Here is a 16957-nt window from a genome sequence, read left to right as displayed (position 1 = left end):
GCCCTCCTCAGACAACCATTTTGCCTTTTTGCATTTGTTTTTCTTAGGGATGGTCTTGATCACTGCCTCCTGTACAATGTCACGAACCTCCATCCATAGTTATTCAGGCACTCTGTCTATCTATTTTTAATCTAAGATCTAATCCCTTGAATCTATTTGTCACTTCCACTGTATAATCATAAGGGATTTGATTTAGGTCATACCTGAATGGTCTAGTGGTTTTCTCTCCTTTCCACATACAAAAAAAATGAAATTGGACTTCTACCTCACATCACATGTAAAAATTAACTCAAAAAGGATTAAAGAGCTAAATTAAAGAGCTAATACTATAAAATTCTTAGAAAGGCATATCTTCATAACCTAGATTAGGCAATATTTTTTAGATATAACACCAAAATATAAGCAAAGTAGATAAAATAGATATATTGGACATCATCAAAATTAAACAAAATAAAAATTTTTGTGCTTCAAAAAATACCATCAAGTGAGTAAAAAGAAAACCCACAAAACGAGAGAAATTTTTTGCAAATCACACATTGGATAAGAGTATATAAAGAAGAATGTACAAAGAAATGTTGCCACTCAAAAATGAAAAGATGAATTAACTCACAGAAAATGAACAAACGATTTGAATAGACATATTTCCACAGAAGATATTAAAATAGTCAAGAAGCACAGCAAATATCATTAGCCCTTAGAGAAATGAAGGGTGACTGCTACTAGTGAGGGGTTTCTTTTGAGGGTGATGGAAATATTCTGGACCTAAACAGAGATGATGGTTGCACAATGTAATATATAAACAACCACTGAATTGTACATTTTTAAATGGTGAATTTATGGTATGTTAATCATATCTCAATAATGAGACAAGTAATCCAATTTAACAACAGGTGAAGGATCTGAATAGACATTTCTCCAAATGAAGGTACACCAATTGCCAATAAGCACATGAAAGAGGTTCTACATCATGAGTCATTGCTGCTAAGTCACTTCAGTCGTGTCCGACTCTGTACGACCCCATAGACAGCAGCCCATCGGGCTCCCCCGTCCCTGGGATTCTCCAGGCAAGAACACTGGAGTGGTCTGCCATTTCCTTCTCCAATGCATGAAAGTGAAAAGTGAAAGTGAAGTCGCTCAGTCGTGTCCGACTCTTAGCGACCCCGTGGACTGCAGCCTACCATGGGATTTTCCAGGCAAGAGTACTGGAGTGGGGTGCCATTGCTTTCTCCGTCATGAGTCATTAGGTAAATGCAAATCAATATCACAATAAGGTATCATTTCATACCCTTTAGGAAGGCTATAATCTATAGTCAAAAAGACTAATGATAACAAATGCTGGTGAAGATGTGGAGAAAGTGGAACCCTCATAAATTATTAGTAGGAATATAAATTGGTACAGCCACTTGGAAAAGTCTCACAGTTCCTCTAAAAGTAAAACAGAGTTACTGTATGACCCACCAATTTCACTCCTAGGCATCGACCCAAAAGAAATGAAAACATGTCCACACAAAGACTTGTACATGAACCTTCATAATAACACCATTCACAATTCGTATGTCCACAAACTGGTGAATGGAAGAACAATATGTGGTATCCATACAATGGAATGTTTTTCATTATATGACAATTTAAAAAGCAGTGTACTGATAAGTGCAACAGCACTGATGAACCTTGAAAACATTATGCTGAGTGAAAGAAGCCAGACACAAAAGGCCATATGTTGTGTGATTTCACTTAAATGAAATGTTCAGAAGAAGCAAATTCATAGTGACCTAAAGTATTTCAGTGGTTGCCTTGGTCTGGCAATGGAGAGTCACTGCTAATGAGTATGGGTTTGTTTGGAGAATGATGAAAATCTTCTAATATTGATCATGGTGATGGTCGCACAACTCTGAATTTACTTAAATTAATTTAACACTTTAAATGGGTGAATTGTATAGTATGTGAATTATATCTCAATAAAGCTGTTATATTAAAAAGGAAATGGTAACATTTTATTTCTTAAGTACATAGGTGTTCATTTTATGATAATCCTTTAAATTTGCATTTAGAGTATTCTGTTTGTAGGTGAAATACATGCCTCCATAAAAACATTTTTTAGAAGTCTGACAGACTTGGATTCTAATTCTGGCTCAACCACTTAACAGTTATGAGTACTTGGGCAGATTACTTAACCTTCCAATGTCTTATCTGTAAAGCAGAGATGGTAATAATAGTAACTCTATCATAGCCTTTTACATCATGTGCTTGGCACATTGTCAGAGTTATTATTAGCTCTAAGCAGTTGAGCCACTTGCCTAAATAATCCAGAGTCACGGCTTCTCTTTCTTTGAACTCCAACGTCCATATTTGCTATTTCATAAAAATTCACAACTTTCATCAGGGACATAAAACTGACCTCCAAGGAGGACCTACTGAATTTTACCTTCAAAATGCCCTTACACAACAGATCTATAAAGCCAATCAAGCCCCTCACAAAACAGGACAAAACCAAAGTTTCCATCACTTTCTAAGTGTTGGTGTCAACTAGCATTCCAGCCTGGCTCTGGGAGTTAAAGTCAAATTAAGAAAAAAGTCTTTTCTGCCTTGAGCAGCCTCCAGAATCATGTTGGTCTGAATCTAGACTCAGTTCACTCATAAGAGCCTCTGTGTGTTGTTCTTCCTATTGTCCCACCTGGATTTCTAGTACACAGTTTCAAAGTCAAAACTGTGTCTACAGAATCCTGGTCCCGATGAATATATCAGTGAATGTGTCAAGGATGAGTCGTCAGAGGGGAAGGAAGGGCAGGAGAGACATGAGCTCAGCTGGATCCCTTGCAAGGACTCTTAAAGGAGACAGTGTTCTGCTGTTCTCCACGAATCTGAAAGCTTATATTCATGCATAATTGTAATCAGAGATCTTTGCTTAAAGTATGTGACACATAATTTCATGTCTATTTCTCTCAAGGGTCTACGCTCCATGAGGGAAGGGACCTTCTCTTCCTTGTTCACAACTGGATCTCCATCAGCTACAATAGGACTTTGCACATAGTAGGTGCTCAAAAATTAGTAGTTACATGAATGGGCAATAAAACCATATAACAATGAATCGATTTCTAGTATGATGAACAGGGATAATCAAGAGTTCAGAGGGAGACTCTAGATTTCCAAATAGGTAGTCTGAGGAAAGGGTATCATTGCAAAACAGCTTTTGGGGGGAAATGTTAATAATTTACCTGTGCTGGGTGAGCACATTTACAGCTGAAGGATGATTTGCACAGTAAGCCAGATACATAGATTTAAAATGAGGCATGAGGCTCAGAAGACAACCACCTACTTTGTGTTGGTTTTCTGGAAACCTGTAAAGTAAAACAAATGGAACACACAATGTGATATAGAAAACAAGATAAAGGAAGATGATTTCTATTAAACCTGGCAACATGCAAACCTTTTGAATTCTTTTGCCAAAATTAAAAAGAAACTTCTATATTATAACCATTTTATCTATGAAATGCAAGTTCTTGGCCACTGCTTTAAAACCCAGCCACCAAACATAGCTCCAATACATAGAGTCAGATACTTATTTTGCATTAATAGGGGTTTTAAGATGCTTATTCAAATTATGATATTCAAATTTAACCAGACACACTAAAAATACTCTTGATTAATTTACATGAAGTTCAAGTACAGATAGTTTAGTTGGTAAAGAATCTGCCTGCAATGCAGGAGACCCTGGTTCGATTTCTGGGTTGGGAAGATCCGCTGGAGAAGGGATAGGCTACCCACTCCAGTACTCTTGGGCTTCCCTGGTGGCTCAGCTGGTAAAAAATTCACCTGCAATGTGGGAGACCTGGGTTCGATCCCTGGGTTGGGAAGATCCCCTGGAGAAAGGAACAGCTACTCACTCCAGTCTTCTGGCCTGGAGAATTCCATGGACTGTATAGTCCATTAGGTCGCAAAGAGGCGGACATGACAGAGCAACTTTCACTTCACTTCACTTCAAGTACAGACAAAACTAACTGAATCCAGAAATGACACATCACAAAGGAGTGTTATGTAGTCTTGGTGACAGTTGCTAGGCAAGGTGACATCCAGATGTTTAAACTTACAAGTCACCTATCTTAGTTTATCTTCCCTGGTGGTTCAGACGGTAAAGCGTCTGCCTACAATGCAGGAGATCAGGGTTCAATCCCTGGGTCTGGAAGATCTCCTGGAGAAGGAAATGGCAACCCACTCCAGTCTTCTTGCCTGGAAAATCCCATGGATGGAGGAGCCTGGTAGGCTACAGTCCATGGGGTCACAAAGAGTCAGACACGACTGAGCTACTTCACTTTTTCTTAGTTTGCAAAAAACTCAGAAAAGCACAAGAAAAAAATTACTTGGAATTCCACCATTCAGAGATACCGATTATAACCATTTTGGCTTATTTTTGGACTCTTCTATGTGTTTCCTATAAAATGGAAAACAAAGATGACAAATCTAGATGGCAATCTGCTCTTAGTCACCATCTTTCCATACCAATCATCTGAATCCCTATCAGCATTTGGAGTGGCTCCTGAGGTCTCCTTGTGAGGGCTCTCACCAGCTTCCTCGGTGGACAACCACTTGTGCTTCACTAAGCTCAAGAAACAGGCAATTGCCCCCAAGTTCCCTATAGATGACAAAAGTCACCAATGTCTGAGATCCACCACTTGGATAACTAATCTTGCTCCAGAAATAAACTGCCTGATGATCATCCAGTTCATTCTGCAGTATGAAGTTGAACACCTCAATGATCTAGCTAGCCTTCAATGATGTATTGTGCTTCACATAAAGGTATTACTTGGAAAAGTAATTTGCTATGTATGAATTATCATCTAATCGATGATAAAGGCATCATCCATAGTCAGTTTAGACCTTGTCAATATAATTTTTAAATAAAGCCAGAAGCAATTGACTAGATGTAGAACACTGATAAGCAACTAGTGGTCTGACACTGTGAATACCACCACCTAGTGAATTTTCTCTGTTGTTGTTGTTGTTGTATAGTTGCTCAGTCATGTCCAACTGTTTTGCAACCCCATGGACTGTATGTAGCCTGCCAGGCTCCTCTGTCCATAGGATTTCTCAAGCAAGAATACTGGAGTGGGCCGCCATTTCCTTCTCCAGGGGCTCTTCCTGACCCAAGGATTGTACCCCCATCTCCTGCTGTGCAGGCAGATTTTTTATCACTGAGCCACTGGGGAAGTCCAGATTTTCTCTGTACTGGGACAATTTACTAAAGTTGTAATAAATGTATAAATGCATAAATACAGAGTGCCCATATCTAAGACAACAGTCAAAAGAAAACAAAACACACATTTAAAAAACCCAATGTTGCTAGCTATCTTAATGGCAATGTGAGACACTTACTTTGAACATTCTTCCAAGGCTTGGCAGAGTGTCTGTTGAAATGTGCATACTTCCTCGAAGTTTCCCAATAAAGATGTAAACTCCACAGAACTCAGACTGAAAAATATATATATGCAGCTTCAGTGAAGAGAACTTGGGGATGACTTGAGCTATCTCTCTCTAGTTTGGTTAGGTGATAGTTTGCTAGTAACCAGCAAATGGGACAAAGGAAGCAATTCTTATATTTTAACTTTTGCTTCTGAATTGACACCAACTCTGTGGTCTTAAACAACTTTCTAAAACTTCTTTCCTTGGTTTCCTTTTCTATAACAAGAATAATGATCCTAAAGAAAATGAGTGTTTACGAGGTACATTAGGTATTTTACAAAACGAGGAGTAAATGAGTAACAAGTGTTTAGCATCTGAGCATTGACAGGTTGGTGGTTGCCAAAGGTAGGGAGAGGGGGTGGGTGGAACGGATTATGGTGGTCAAAAGGTTCAAGCTTCTAGTTATAAAATAAGGAAGGCATAGGGATGGAATGTGTGGCATGGTGACCATAGTTAATAATACTGTACTGCACATTGGAAAGTTTCTGAGAGAGTAGGTCTTAAAAGTCCTCATCACAAGAAAAAAAGTTTGTAACTATGTGTGATGATAAATGTTAACTAGATTTACTGTAGTGATTATTTCACAATATATACAAATACTGAATCATTACACTGTACCTCTGAACTAATATAATGTTTACATGTCAACTGTATCTCAATAAAAAATAAATAAGAATCTAAAGTAAGTAGAATACATCACGGTTGGGAATAAGTGTAAAAACTTTTGAACTCTCTCCCCGAGAGGAGCTGGGACAGTAATTGGAAGATATTATATATGCCATATAAGGCACAAGGAAAAAGAGCAAAATCCAGCTTCTCTTAAATTAAAAGGCCCATAAATCAACTCAAGGAAATCTGGAGAGGAAGTAGAAGGGAAGAAATAGTACTGATGTGTGTGTGTTTGTTTTTGGAATGGAATGGAATCAAACAAAGACAAACTGAACAATTTTATCCATCACCTCTGTACTAAGAATTTTCTCATCTTTTCTTCTCCTACCAAAAAAAAAAAAAAAAAAGGAGCCAACACTACTGTAGCGCTTAACACTGAGGTAAGCATTTTACAAATAACAACTTGTCTTAACCTTACAACAACTTTATGAGATCGATACTATTGCTGTCTCCATTTTACACATAAGGAAACCCACACACAGAGAGGTTAAGCAAATCAGCCAAAGTCACAAGCCAGCGAATGAAGCAGCCAGAAGTTGAACTCAAACATTCTAGCTCCAGAGTAAATGCTCCTAACCACATTTTGAGAGAAAACTTTTCTGAAGATTGACTTAAAAGGCCAACGTCTGCCACACGTTCTTTCTCCTTAATATAATAATACTAGGGGAGGGTTTCCAGGAGAGTAATTTTTGCTGACAAAGAAAAGGAAGACCCAAACAGATGTTACCAGTAACCCCTAGAGTATAAAAAGCACCCAGTTCCTCCACTCTGATGCCCTCTTGAACCACAAGTTGAAAAACCCCTCTCATGGGTGTCAAAAGTGAAACCGTTTAGCCAGCTTTCCTGGCTGTTGCTCCCCTAAGCAGGAGGAACTTGACTGAGCACTTAGCTGGACCCTTCAGGATTAAACAGGAAACAGTCTGCTTTGCTCAAATCACTTTGGGGTCTACCAGGCAGAACCAATGGAAACTGACTGTAAGTGCATTTCGAATTTCCATGGAACAGTGTGGTTCTGGTTCGGTTTTCTCACGTCCTCTACCCTGACTCTATTCCTTTCCTTTCCTTTGTCTAGTTCTTCATTGCTCATCAATCACTCCTTTATTTGAAATCTTACCATTGCTGCTGTCAGGTTTAACACATCAGTTTCCCTCTCCTCCTCTGCCTGTCACCTCTAGAACACAGACCCACATTTCACTCAGTGGCAGGAGACACAGCGGGTTGAGTCTGGTCACTGACTGACCATGTGATGAGCAGGGCAGTGAGCCTCTCTGGGATTTGGTTTTCTTGTTTATTCAATGAGGAAAGTCATTTCTTCCAGGGCACTAGACCCAATGATTCACTGAAGTTCCATTCAGCTCTGAGAACTATGATTCACAGAGCACTTCACATTTTACAAAATAATAACAAAAGTTACTTTGTTGTTGATCACTTAAACTCTGACAAAACACAGGAATACAAAATCCTTTCATACTGAAGTAGGATTCCCATAGTGTCATGAAAATAACCAAGTGGGAAATTTAATAGGACATTATACCTAAGCAAGCATGATTTAGAAAAAGGGAGAAAATAGTGAAATACATCATTAAATTTATTTAGGCTAGAAGTCAACAATTTAGGCAATTGTTTGGCCAAACTGAGGTAAAAGAAGAGGCTTCTGTCCTCCACTCTACGTATCTACTGCTAAAGTTTCTATTTGACTTAAATCATAATCTCTAGGAAAGTTTAATCCATTAAAATAAAAACACACAAATGCAGTTAGACATTATTTGTTACATATGCCAGGTCTACAAGCACCGAAAAAATGAGTGGTCAACAGTTTTCTTTTGTGAAAAGGAAGTTTGCAATTCAGGTCTTCGGATTTCCACGACCAGATTAAGGTTTCAATACTGGATTGTGAAAAACATTCTAACATCTCTTTCTCATTCACTTTGGCCTGGGTGAAATGCTGGCTTGAATAGCTCTTAGGAACACTCACAAAACGCCACACTTTTTCCACTCTCAGAGCATGGGAAAGAGTTTCTGCCCTGGCAAGCAAAGGTCACAGCAAGCACAAGAATTTCCAGTGTCTGTGCTTTCCACATAAAACCATCAGCAAGTCCTTTTTCTGGAAAGTAAAACCAGATATATCCCTTTAAAAATGGACAAGATAAAAATGGTGACAGACAGAAAAGCAGATCGACTCATTCCCGCCACAGCCAGAAGAAAGAGAAAGTCAAGCTCTCCAAAAGCAACATCTTGCATAATTTCTGTTGCCTTGACCATGTTCTTGGCAACCTGTGATCTGTGGAAATTCTTCTAAAGGGCAAAATCAATTATTCAGTGACATAGAGTAATGACTCCATATGCTGACATTATCTTGCTTTGCTTAGTGAGGGGTTTGAAATATAAATCTTACTTGTTATTGGACTGTAGGGGTCTTAAGTAAGTAACAAGAAGAGATTGAAGTTCTTTAGCATAATCTTTTTCAGTGTCCAAGATATTCTGTAACACCTATGGAGAAACAAAAATCAAGGTATTATAATTGTCAGAAAAGTCCAAAGTAAAATACTATTTTAGATCTTTTTTTTTTCACTTATTTTTATTAGTTGGAGGCTAATTACTTTACAATATTGTAGTGGTTTTTCCATACATTGACATGAATCAGCCATGGATTTACGTGTGTTCCCCATCCTGAACCCCCCTCCCACCTAGTTTTAGATCTTTTAATCAAATTATAAGAAAGAAAAGTCCTATTTACTCAGGCTAGCACTGTGAGTAAGGAACACAAAATCTGAACGCATTCTAGCAAAGTAATAATTGCATGACAACTGGTTATATTGCATAACTCATACAAACATGTTTTTTCAGAATTATCTTTATTTGGAGGGGCCCTACTATTTACACAGTATGGCTCAGAATGCTTTTGTATGCTTTAAATTATTTTATCCTCAGTAAAAGTCTCAGCTAACAAAGGATCATCATTTCCATTTTATGGTTGGGAAGACTTGAGACCAACTACCCCAAGACATAGAGATTCAACATCAGGATAATTTCATGATAACTGATATCAAACACCAAAACAGATTTTTTTAAATGATGTTTTTGAGAAGATCTTTAGGTGACAAAATCTGAGGACACTGAATTTTTAAGCAGGGTAAAAACTGGTTTTTTAATTAAAAGTAAAAAGTGCTAGTATAAACATTTCAAAGAGAAAAAGAAGCTGAGGTGTGAGGAATTAAATGAGGGAAATGATGCTTACCAGTATTATTAATGATAGCCAAAAAAAAATCCTCTAGGCAAAATAATCAATAAATAAGTACACAGTTTCTCTTCCCCCACCAGCCCTGGAGTCATGCCCCATTTCCCAGTCTTTTCTGGAGGCAGCTACAACCTTCATTCCAAGCTCTTAGAGATCCACCAAGCTAACATTTTGGTGTACTTTCTCTCATATCTCCTAATCCATTCAACACAAATTTACTGAGTGACTATGTGGTGACAGAACTTCCCTTGTGGCTCAGCTGGTAAAGAATCTGCCTGCAATGAGGGAGACCTGGGTTTGATCACTGGGTTGGGAAGATCCCCTGGAGAAGGGAAAGGATACCCACTCCAGTATTCTGGCCTGGAGAATTCCATGGACAGTCCATGGGGTCGCAAAGAGTCGGACACAACTGAGAGACTTTCACTATGTGGTGACAAAGGCCATGCCTGCCCTCAGGGAGTTTCTACTCTATCTGCAGAGGGAGACATTCAACAGGGAGGGGGGGCTCACAAGACCATGTGAAGCATTCTTAGCCAGGAGAAGCCCCTTAATCTACCAACATGCCAGACGTGTACTCACAAGACAGTGCATGATGATCTGCTTTTGAAAGGTGGAATGGAAAAACCGCCTGGAGGTCCAGGTAGCTGTGGGGTTCTTTTTGAAACAACTGAACTGAAGGGTGGTAGTCCAGGCTCTGCTACCAATGAACAGGTTGCTTCAGTTTTAAGGTTTCACTTGCCTCATCTCTGATTGTGACATTTCACCTACCTCACGGACCATTGTGAAGAGGTAAGGCAGACACTGCACATGTAGGTGCTGGGTGAGTTGGGAAACAGTCCCCTCCAATTTAAAGGGTTAAAAAAAAGGTTCCTCAATGGTGGTATTGACATTTCAGAGCAGATCACTCTTTGTTGTGAGGGGATGCCCTGTGCACTGTAGGATGGTTAGCAACATCACTGGAATCTACCCATCAGATGTCAGCTGCACGCCACCCCCTACCCAAGTGTGACGATCAAAAATGTGCCCAGACAATGCCAAATGTCACCTGAAGGGCAATATCACCCCTAGCTGACAAGGACATAGGCTACCGGGGTGACCTCAAAAGTTAGGGCTTAAGTTGTAGTCCCTCCTCCCAGCCACGCATGTCTACTTTCAGTTTCTCTGTTCCTTAAGGAGGAATGCCTACTCTAAAAATAAGCATGTATCTAGGGGCCTGGAGGTACCAATGTGCTGTGAAATTAATCCAATAATGGAACAGAAATGTTACCCCCTATAGGAAGTCAAAGCACAACAAAGGAAACTAGAAACTATCTTGAGATGAATTAAAAAAAACACAACATTAAAAGCTTGTAGGATGCAGTTAAAACAGTGCTTGGAGACTGTAAATAGCTATATATGCCTATATCAAAAAAGAAGAAAGAGGACTTCTGGTTTCCACTTTTAAGGCATTTGCTAGTCATTATGTGTTAGTCGCTCAGTCATATCCGACTCTTTGTGACCCCATGGACTGTAGCCTGCCAGGCTCCTCTGTCCATGTAATTTCCCAGGCAAGAATACTGGAGTAGGTTGCCATTCCCTTCTAGTCATTACTCCATCCTAAAAACAAGCAAATAGCTTTAAAAAAATGGAAAAAAGAACTTTGCTTACATTTGTCAGGGAATTGAGGTCACAGGGGGGAAATGATACACTCAAAATTAGAGAAACAGACAGGCAGATAGAGATCATATCTTGCTGGAGCAGAAAACCATGAGAAGCCTCTACAGGAATGGGAAGCAAGGTAGGAAAACCTGAACTGTAACTGATGAGTTGCTGGAGGCTCACTTTGCTGTACACCTTAAACTAACAACACGAACATTGTTAACCAACTATACCCCAATATAAAATAGAGTTTTTAAAGAGATATTTTTTAAAAAGTGGTGCTGTAACCACTGGATAACTACATGCAAAGAATTTGCACTCCTACTTCACATCACATTAAAAAATTAACTCAAAATGGATGCTGGAGTTAAAATTACAAAACCCTGAGAAGAAAATAGAAGAGGAAATCTTCCTGACTTTGGATTTGGCAATGGATTCTTGGATGACACCAAAAGCACAAGCAACAAGAAACTAAAGATAGATAAATTGAAATTCATGAAAATTAAAAACTTTTATGTATCAAAGGACATTGTTTAGTTGCTAAGTCATGTCCAACTCTTTTGCAACCCCATGGAATATAGCCCGCCGGCTCCTCTGTCCATGGGATTCCTCAGGCAAGAATACTGGAGTGGATTCATGGCAATGTATGGCAAAACCACTACAATATTGTAAAGTAATTAGCCTCCAATTAAAATGAATAAATTTATTTTTAAAATTAAATTAAAAAAAGAATACTGGAGTGGGTTGCCATTTCCTTCTCCAGGGGATCTTCCCAACCCAGGGATCAAATCCATGTCTCCTGTGTCTCCTTTGGATTCTTTACCACTGAGCCACCAGGGAAGCTCACCAAAGGACACTGTCAAGAAAAAGACGACCCACAAAATGGGGAAAATATTTACAAATCATGTATTTGAAAAGGGTCTACTATTCAGAATTTACAACTCAACAATAAAAGTAATCAATTAAAAGTTGGCAAAGGATTCAAATAGACAACTTGCCAAAGAAGATATACAAATGGCCAATATGCACATAAAAAGATAGTCAACATAGTTAACCACTAGGGAAATGCTAATCAAAACCACAACACTACTTCACACTTAGTAGAGTGGCTATAATAAAAAGAAAAAATAGAAAATAAAAAGGGTTGGTGAAGATATGGAGAAACTGGAACCTTCATACATTGCTGGTGGGAAAGTAAAAAACTTTCTATGGAAAGTAGCTACTGTGGAAAACAGTTCGGCAGTTCCTCAAAAAGTTAGACATACAGTTATCATATGATCCAGTATGTTTATGTGTATGCAGGTCAGGAAGCAACAGTTAGAACTAGACATGGAACAACAGACTGGTTCCAAATAGGAAAAGGAGTACGTCAAGGCTGTATATTGTCACTCTGCTTATTTAACTTATATGCAGAGTACATCATGAGAAATGCTGGGCTGGAGGAAGCAGAAGCTGGAATCAAGATTGCCGGGAGAAATATCAATAACATCAGATATACAGATGATACCACCCTTATGGCAGAAAGTGAAGAAGAACTAAAGAGCCTCTTGATGAAAGTGAAAGAGGAGAGTTTAAAAGTTGGCTTAAAGCTCAGCATTCAGAAAACTAAGATCATGGCATCTGGTCCCATCACTTCATGGCAAATAGATGGGAAAAGAGTGGAAACAGTGGCTGACTTTATTTTTCTGGGCTCCAAAATCATTTGCAGATGGTGACTGCAGCCATGAAATTAAAAGATGCTTATTCCTTGGAAGGAAAGTTATGACCAACGTAGACAGCATATTAAAAAGCAGAGACGTTACTTTGCCAACAAAGGTCCATCTAGTCAAGGCTATGGTTTTTCCAGTGGTCATGTATGGATGTGAGAGTTGGACTGTGAAGAAAGCTGAGCTCCGAAGAATTGATGCTTTTGAACTGTGGTGTTGGAGAAGACTCTTGAGAGTCCCTTGGACTGAAAGGAGATCCAACCAGTCAATTCTAAAGGAGATCAGTCCTGGGTGTTCATTGGAAGGACTGATGCTGAAGCTGAAACTCCAATACTTTGGCCACCTGATGCAAAGAGCTGACTCATTTGAAAAGACCCTGATGCTGGGAAAGATTGAGGGCAGGAGGAGAAGGGGACAACAGAAGACTAGATGGTTGGATGGCATCATTGACTCGATGGACATGGGTTTGGGTGGACTCCGGGAGTTGGTGACGGACAGGGGGGCCTGGCGTGCTGTGGTTCATGGGGTCGCAAAGAGTCGGACACAACTGAGAGACTGAACTGAACTGAACTGAAATATTTGCACATCAATTTTCACAACAGCATTATAAATAATAACCCAAAGGTCCATCACGTGATAGTTGGATGAACAAAACCTGTTATATCCATACAATGGAAGATTAATCAGTCAAAAAAAGCAATGAGTTACTAAGACATTCTACAATGTGGGTGAACCTTGAAAATGTTATGCTAAGGAAGAAGCCAGACACAAAAGAACAAAGATTGTATGATTCAATTTATATGAAACATCCAGAATAAGGAAAATCTACAGAGACGGAAAGTAGATTAGTGCTTGTTAAGGGCTGGAGAGTGTGAGTACTAATGGGTACAGGGTTTTTTATTGAGGTGATGAAAGTGTTATAAAATAAGATGGTGGTGATCATCACACAACTCTGTTAGTTTACTAAAAATCAGTGAATTGTACACTTTAAAGTGGTTACTTTTGTGGTATGTGAATTATATATCATTATAGCTGTTATCTTAAAGTCAAAGGACAAATTTCTCATCTGTTAATGGAAATTTTTCTGTTTTTTCTTTGAGTTCAAGTCCTTATCCAGTAGAATATCCTTCCAAACTCAATTTGTCCATCCTTACACCTCTCTACCCAGCTGAGCTGTTGTTCACTGCAGTGTGTTAAATAATCACTTTTACTCACACTCAGCACTAGGATTCATTTTTTTATTCTTAGAAATGGTAAGAGCTGCACTAGAATTCAACAGGGCCACAGTTATTAAGAGGTAAAATTCATACAGATTTCCTTTTTAGGAATATTTATTTGTCTACAGTATTCATATTGAAAGATAAAGAGGTTGGTGGCCTGGCTTCCCACTTATATCCAGGAGAGAATGAAGTCAGTTTATCACTTCCTTTGTTCACATTTATCTGAAGAGACCATGTCTGGTAATATACTGTCTCAAATCCTCAACCTTACTTTCAAGCACCATTGTCTGAAACTGTCATACTACCCAGATTATAATGTCCCTTAAAAAAAAAGAAAAACAAAGCCAAAAAGAAAACAAAACACAATCATTACCTGAGGGAATTTTTAAATTAGAAATTTCAAAGACATTATTTACATCATAAAGTGTGATTTTTTAAGACAACTAAACATCACTACTTTAACTCCATGGTTGCTATAATTCAACCTCCCTCTCCCTGTTGAAACAGTTTTATAATTTCAACTTCCTTTAAAATGCAATCATCTCGAGTTCCCTTAAGAGAAAGGACTAAGATTTTGCAAGAAAGGTGCCAACTGCCCTGCTCCAATGGGTTTATTGGAGTGTGCTAAGTGAAGCAGCACGCTGTCCAAGGGTTCCATCTGCGCTGCAATCACTCGTACGGGACAAACAGAAGTAGGAAGGCAGACACCCCTTACTGCCTTTGACTGAGTTCTGGAAAGCTGAACAGAAACATATACTAAACTCATACTGTTGCAAGTTTTGAGAGTGGTTGAATGCTGATTTTACAAGCTAGATTGACAAAGGTGATTAATGAGTCCTTCATTAAATAATGCAAAATGTGTTTGAATGATGATGTACTAAACAGTATTGCCCTTGCTGTGGTGTGATTAGTAGAAATGCTCATCATGGTGGATGCCTAAGATTCTTTCCCAAATTCACTTGGACTTTTATTGCTTTCCTCCATCTCAAAAGACCAACTGATGAACTTCGGAGACTGGTTCTTTATTTTTCAGGCCACAGGGCATCTACTGTAAAAGGATTAAAAAGGGAAGCAGACAGAGAAGGCTATGTGTTCCCAAACAGAAGGCCTCAGTGGTGAGTCAGAAGGCAGGGAGTTTGGCAGGCCAACCAGCTTCAGAGCAGTACAATCTGATTGAGATGAAATCCACTCAAATACTAAAATAGACTGTCCAGACATTGCCTTTGCTTCCCTGACTCCTTCTTCACAAGGACAATGGAGTATCCTTTTGCTCAATTAACCTTTGACTAAATTCAGAATAAAACAGATGGTTAGAAGCCATAGAAAAAGAGGTAGAGGCCTTTTGAACCTACATCCTAGGCTATTGATTTTCCAGTAAAATATATTTCCTCCATTTCCTGGAAAGGCTTTAGAGTGAATTCATTTTTATTTTATTATTTTTTTTTTGAATTCATTTTTATAACTGTTTTCCAAAGGGAACGAATATATAAGTCTGAGAAAATTATTTTAAGGGGCTAAAATGCAGAAACAAAGGCTGAATATAGAGATATGTCCCATGATAAAGGAAAACTATAATGGCCCTAGGAAAACTTAAATCTAAGCCAAACCACTGTGTTCTAGGAATTCTGAGATAATTATGATGCCTAAAAAAAAAATGAGTTTGTGTTGGTAAACTACTATGAAGCAGGAAAGGGCAATCCATTATTGTATTTATACCATATTTGGCTTATATGACAGAAAAGCCACCTGGTTACATTCAAGTGCAGTGGTCAGTTTCACTTCTCCAAGTCCTTGGTTTTCACACAACAAGCAGCACCATGCCCTGTAATTGACAGACTCGGCAAAACAGAGTTGGACTCTGAAAACTCTCATCATCTCCCCGACTTCAGGTGGAAGACATGGATGGATGAGTCAAACAGGAAATAAGAAGGCAAAAAAGAATAGGGCATACGGGAAAGGAATAAATGGATAGATGGGTAAGGTAGTTTAGATTAGTGGTTTTAAAAAAGAGAGAATGCATAGAAGTATTTTAGGGCAGTGAAATTACCCTGAACAACACTCTAAAGATAGACAGATGTCATTATACATTTGTCCAAACCCCTAGAATGTCCAACATCAGGAGTAATGGCAATGTCAACTCTGGACTTTGGTGCTACTGATGTGTCGATGTAGGTTCATCAGTTGTCACAAACATACCACTCTGATGGGACATGTTGATAGTGGGGGAGGCTAAGCATGTGTGGGGGCAGGGGTATACAAGACATCTCTCCCTTTTGATCAATTTTGCCATGAAGCTAAAACTGCTCTAAAATATAAATTTTTTTTAAGAAGGGTAGATAAGCACTAGAAAGGTAGAGGAAAAAATCTTCTCACCTTTCCTACCAAATGGAGGCACTGAAGACAGACTGGTTAGGCATCTGCCATACATTACAATAAAGTAGAAGAAAGTTAGAAAAAATAAACAATACTGGCCCTTACTTATTATATTTGCCTATTTGGCTGTAGGGGAATATCTCTACAGATACACAGCTGCAGACAGAGGCAACTTCCAGAGTTTAGTACAGGCAAACCTCGTGTTATTGCACTTTGCTTCATTTCACTTTGCGGACATCATGTTTTTTCACAAATGGAAGGTGTATGGCAGCCCTGAATCAAGCAAGTCTACTGGCGCCGTTTTTCCAACAGCATTTGCTCACTTCGGGTCTCTGTGTCACTTTTGGTAACTCTCTCGAGTCTACATTTTATCATTATTATTACATTCATTGTGTGATCAGTGATTTTTGATATGACTACTGCAGAAAGATTACAACTCACTGAAGGCTTAGCAATAAAATATTTGTTAATTAAGGCGTGTACATTGCTTTTTTTTTATTTTTTTTTTAATTTTTTTATTAGTTGGAGGCTAATTACTTCACAACATTTCAGTGGGTTTTGTCATACACTGATATGAATCAGCCATAGATTTACACTTATTCCCCATCCCGATCCCCCCTCCCATCTCCCTCTCCACCCGATTCCTCTGGGTCTTC

At 38.8% G+C, this 16957-nt stretch overlaps 1 protein-coding gene across 7 annotated transcripts in view; it reads right to left on the bottom strand.

Moving 5' to 3' along the window:
• ARHGEF6 (Rac/Cdc42 guanine nucleotide exchange factor 6) overlaps positions 1–16957 on the bottom strand; it is a 115547-nt gene that overhangs the window by 46277 nt on the left and 52313 nt on the right. For all 7 annotated transcript variants that reach the window (XM_043460155.1, XM_043460156.1, XM_043460154.1 and 4 more), the window contains 3 exons: positions 8522–8616; positions 5371–5466; positions 3216–3338 (listed from right to left, as the gene is read on the bottom strand). In XM_043460155.1, the coding sequence (XP_043316090.1) occupies positions 3216–3338; positions 5371–5466; positions 8522–8616 (314 nt within the window). The remainder of the gene's footprint in view (positions 1–3215; positions 3339–5370; positions 5467–8521; positions 8617–16957) is intronic.

This window comes from Cervus canadensis, chromosome X, assembly GCF_019320065.1.
Source record: "Cervus canadensis isolate Bull #8, Minnesota chromosome X, ASM1932006v1, whole genome shotgun sequence".
Lineage (NCBI taxonomy): Eukaryota > Metazoa > Chordata > Mammalia > Artiodactyla > Cervidae > Cervus > Cervus canadensis.
Note: the sequence above shows the minus strand (reverse complement) of the source record. Positions and strands in the feature narration are given on the sequence as shown.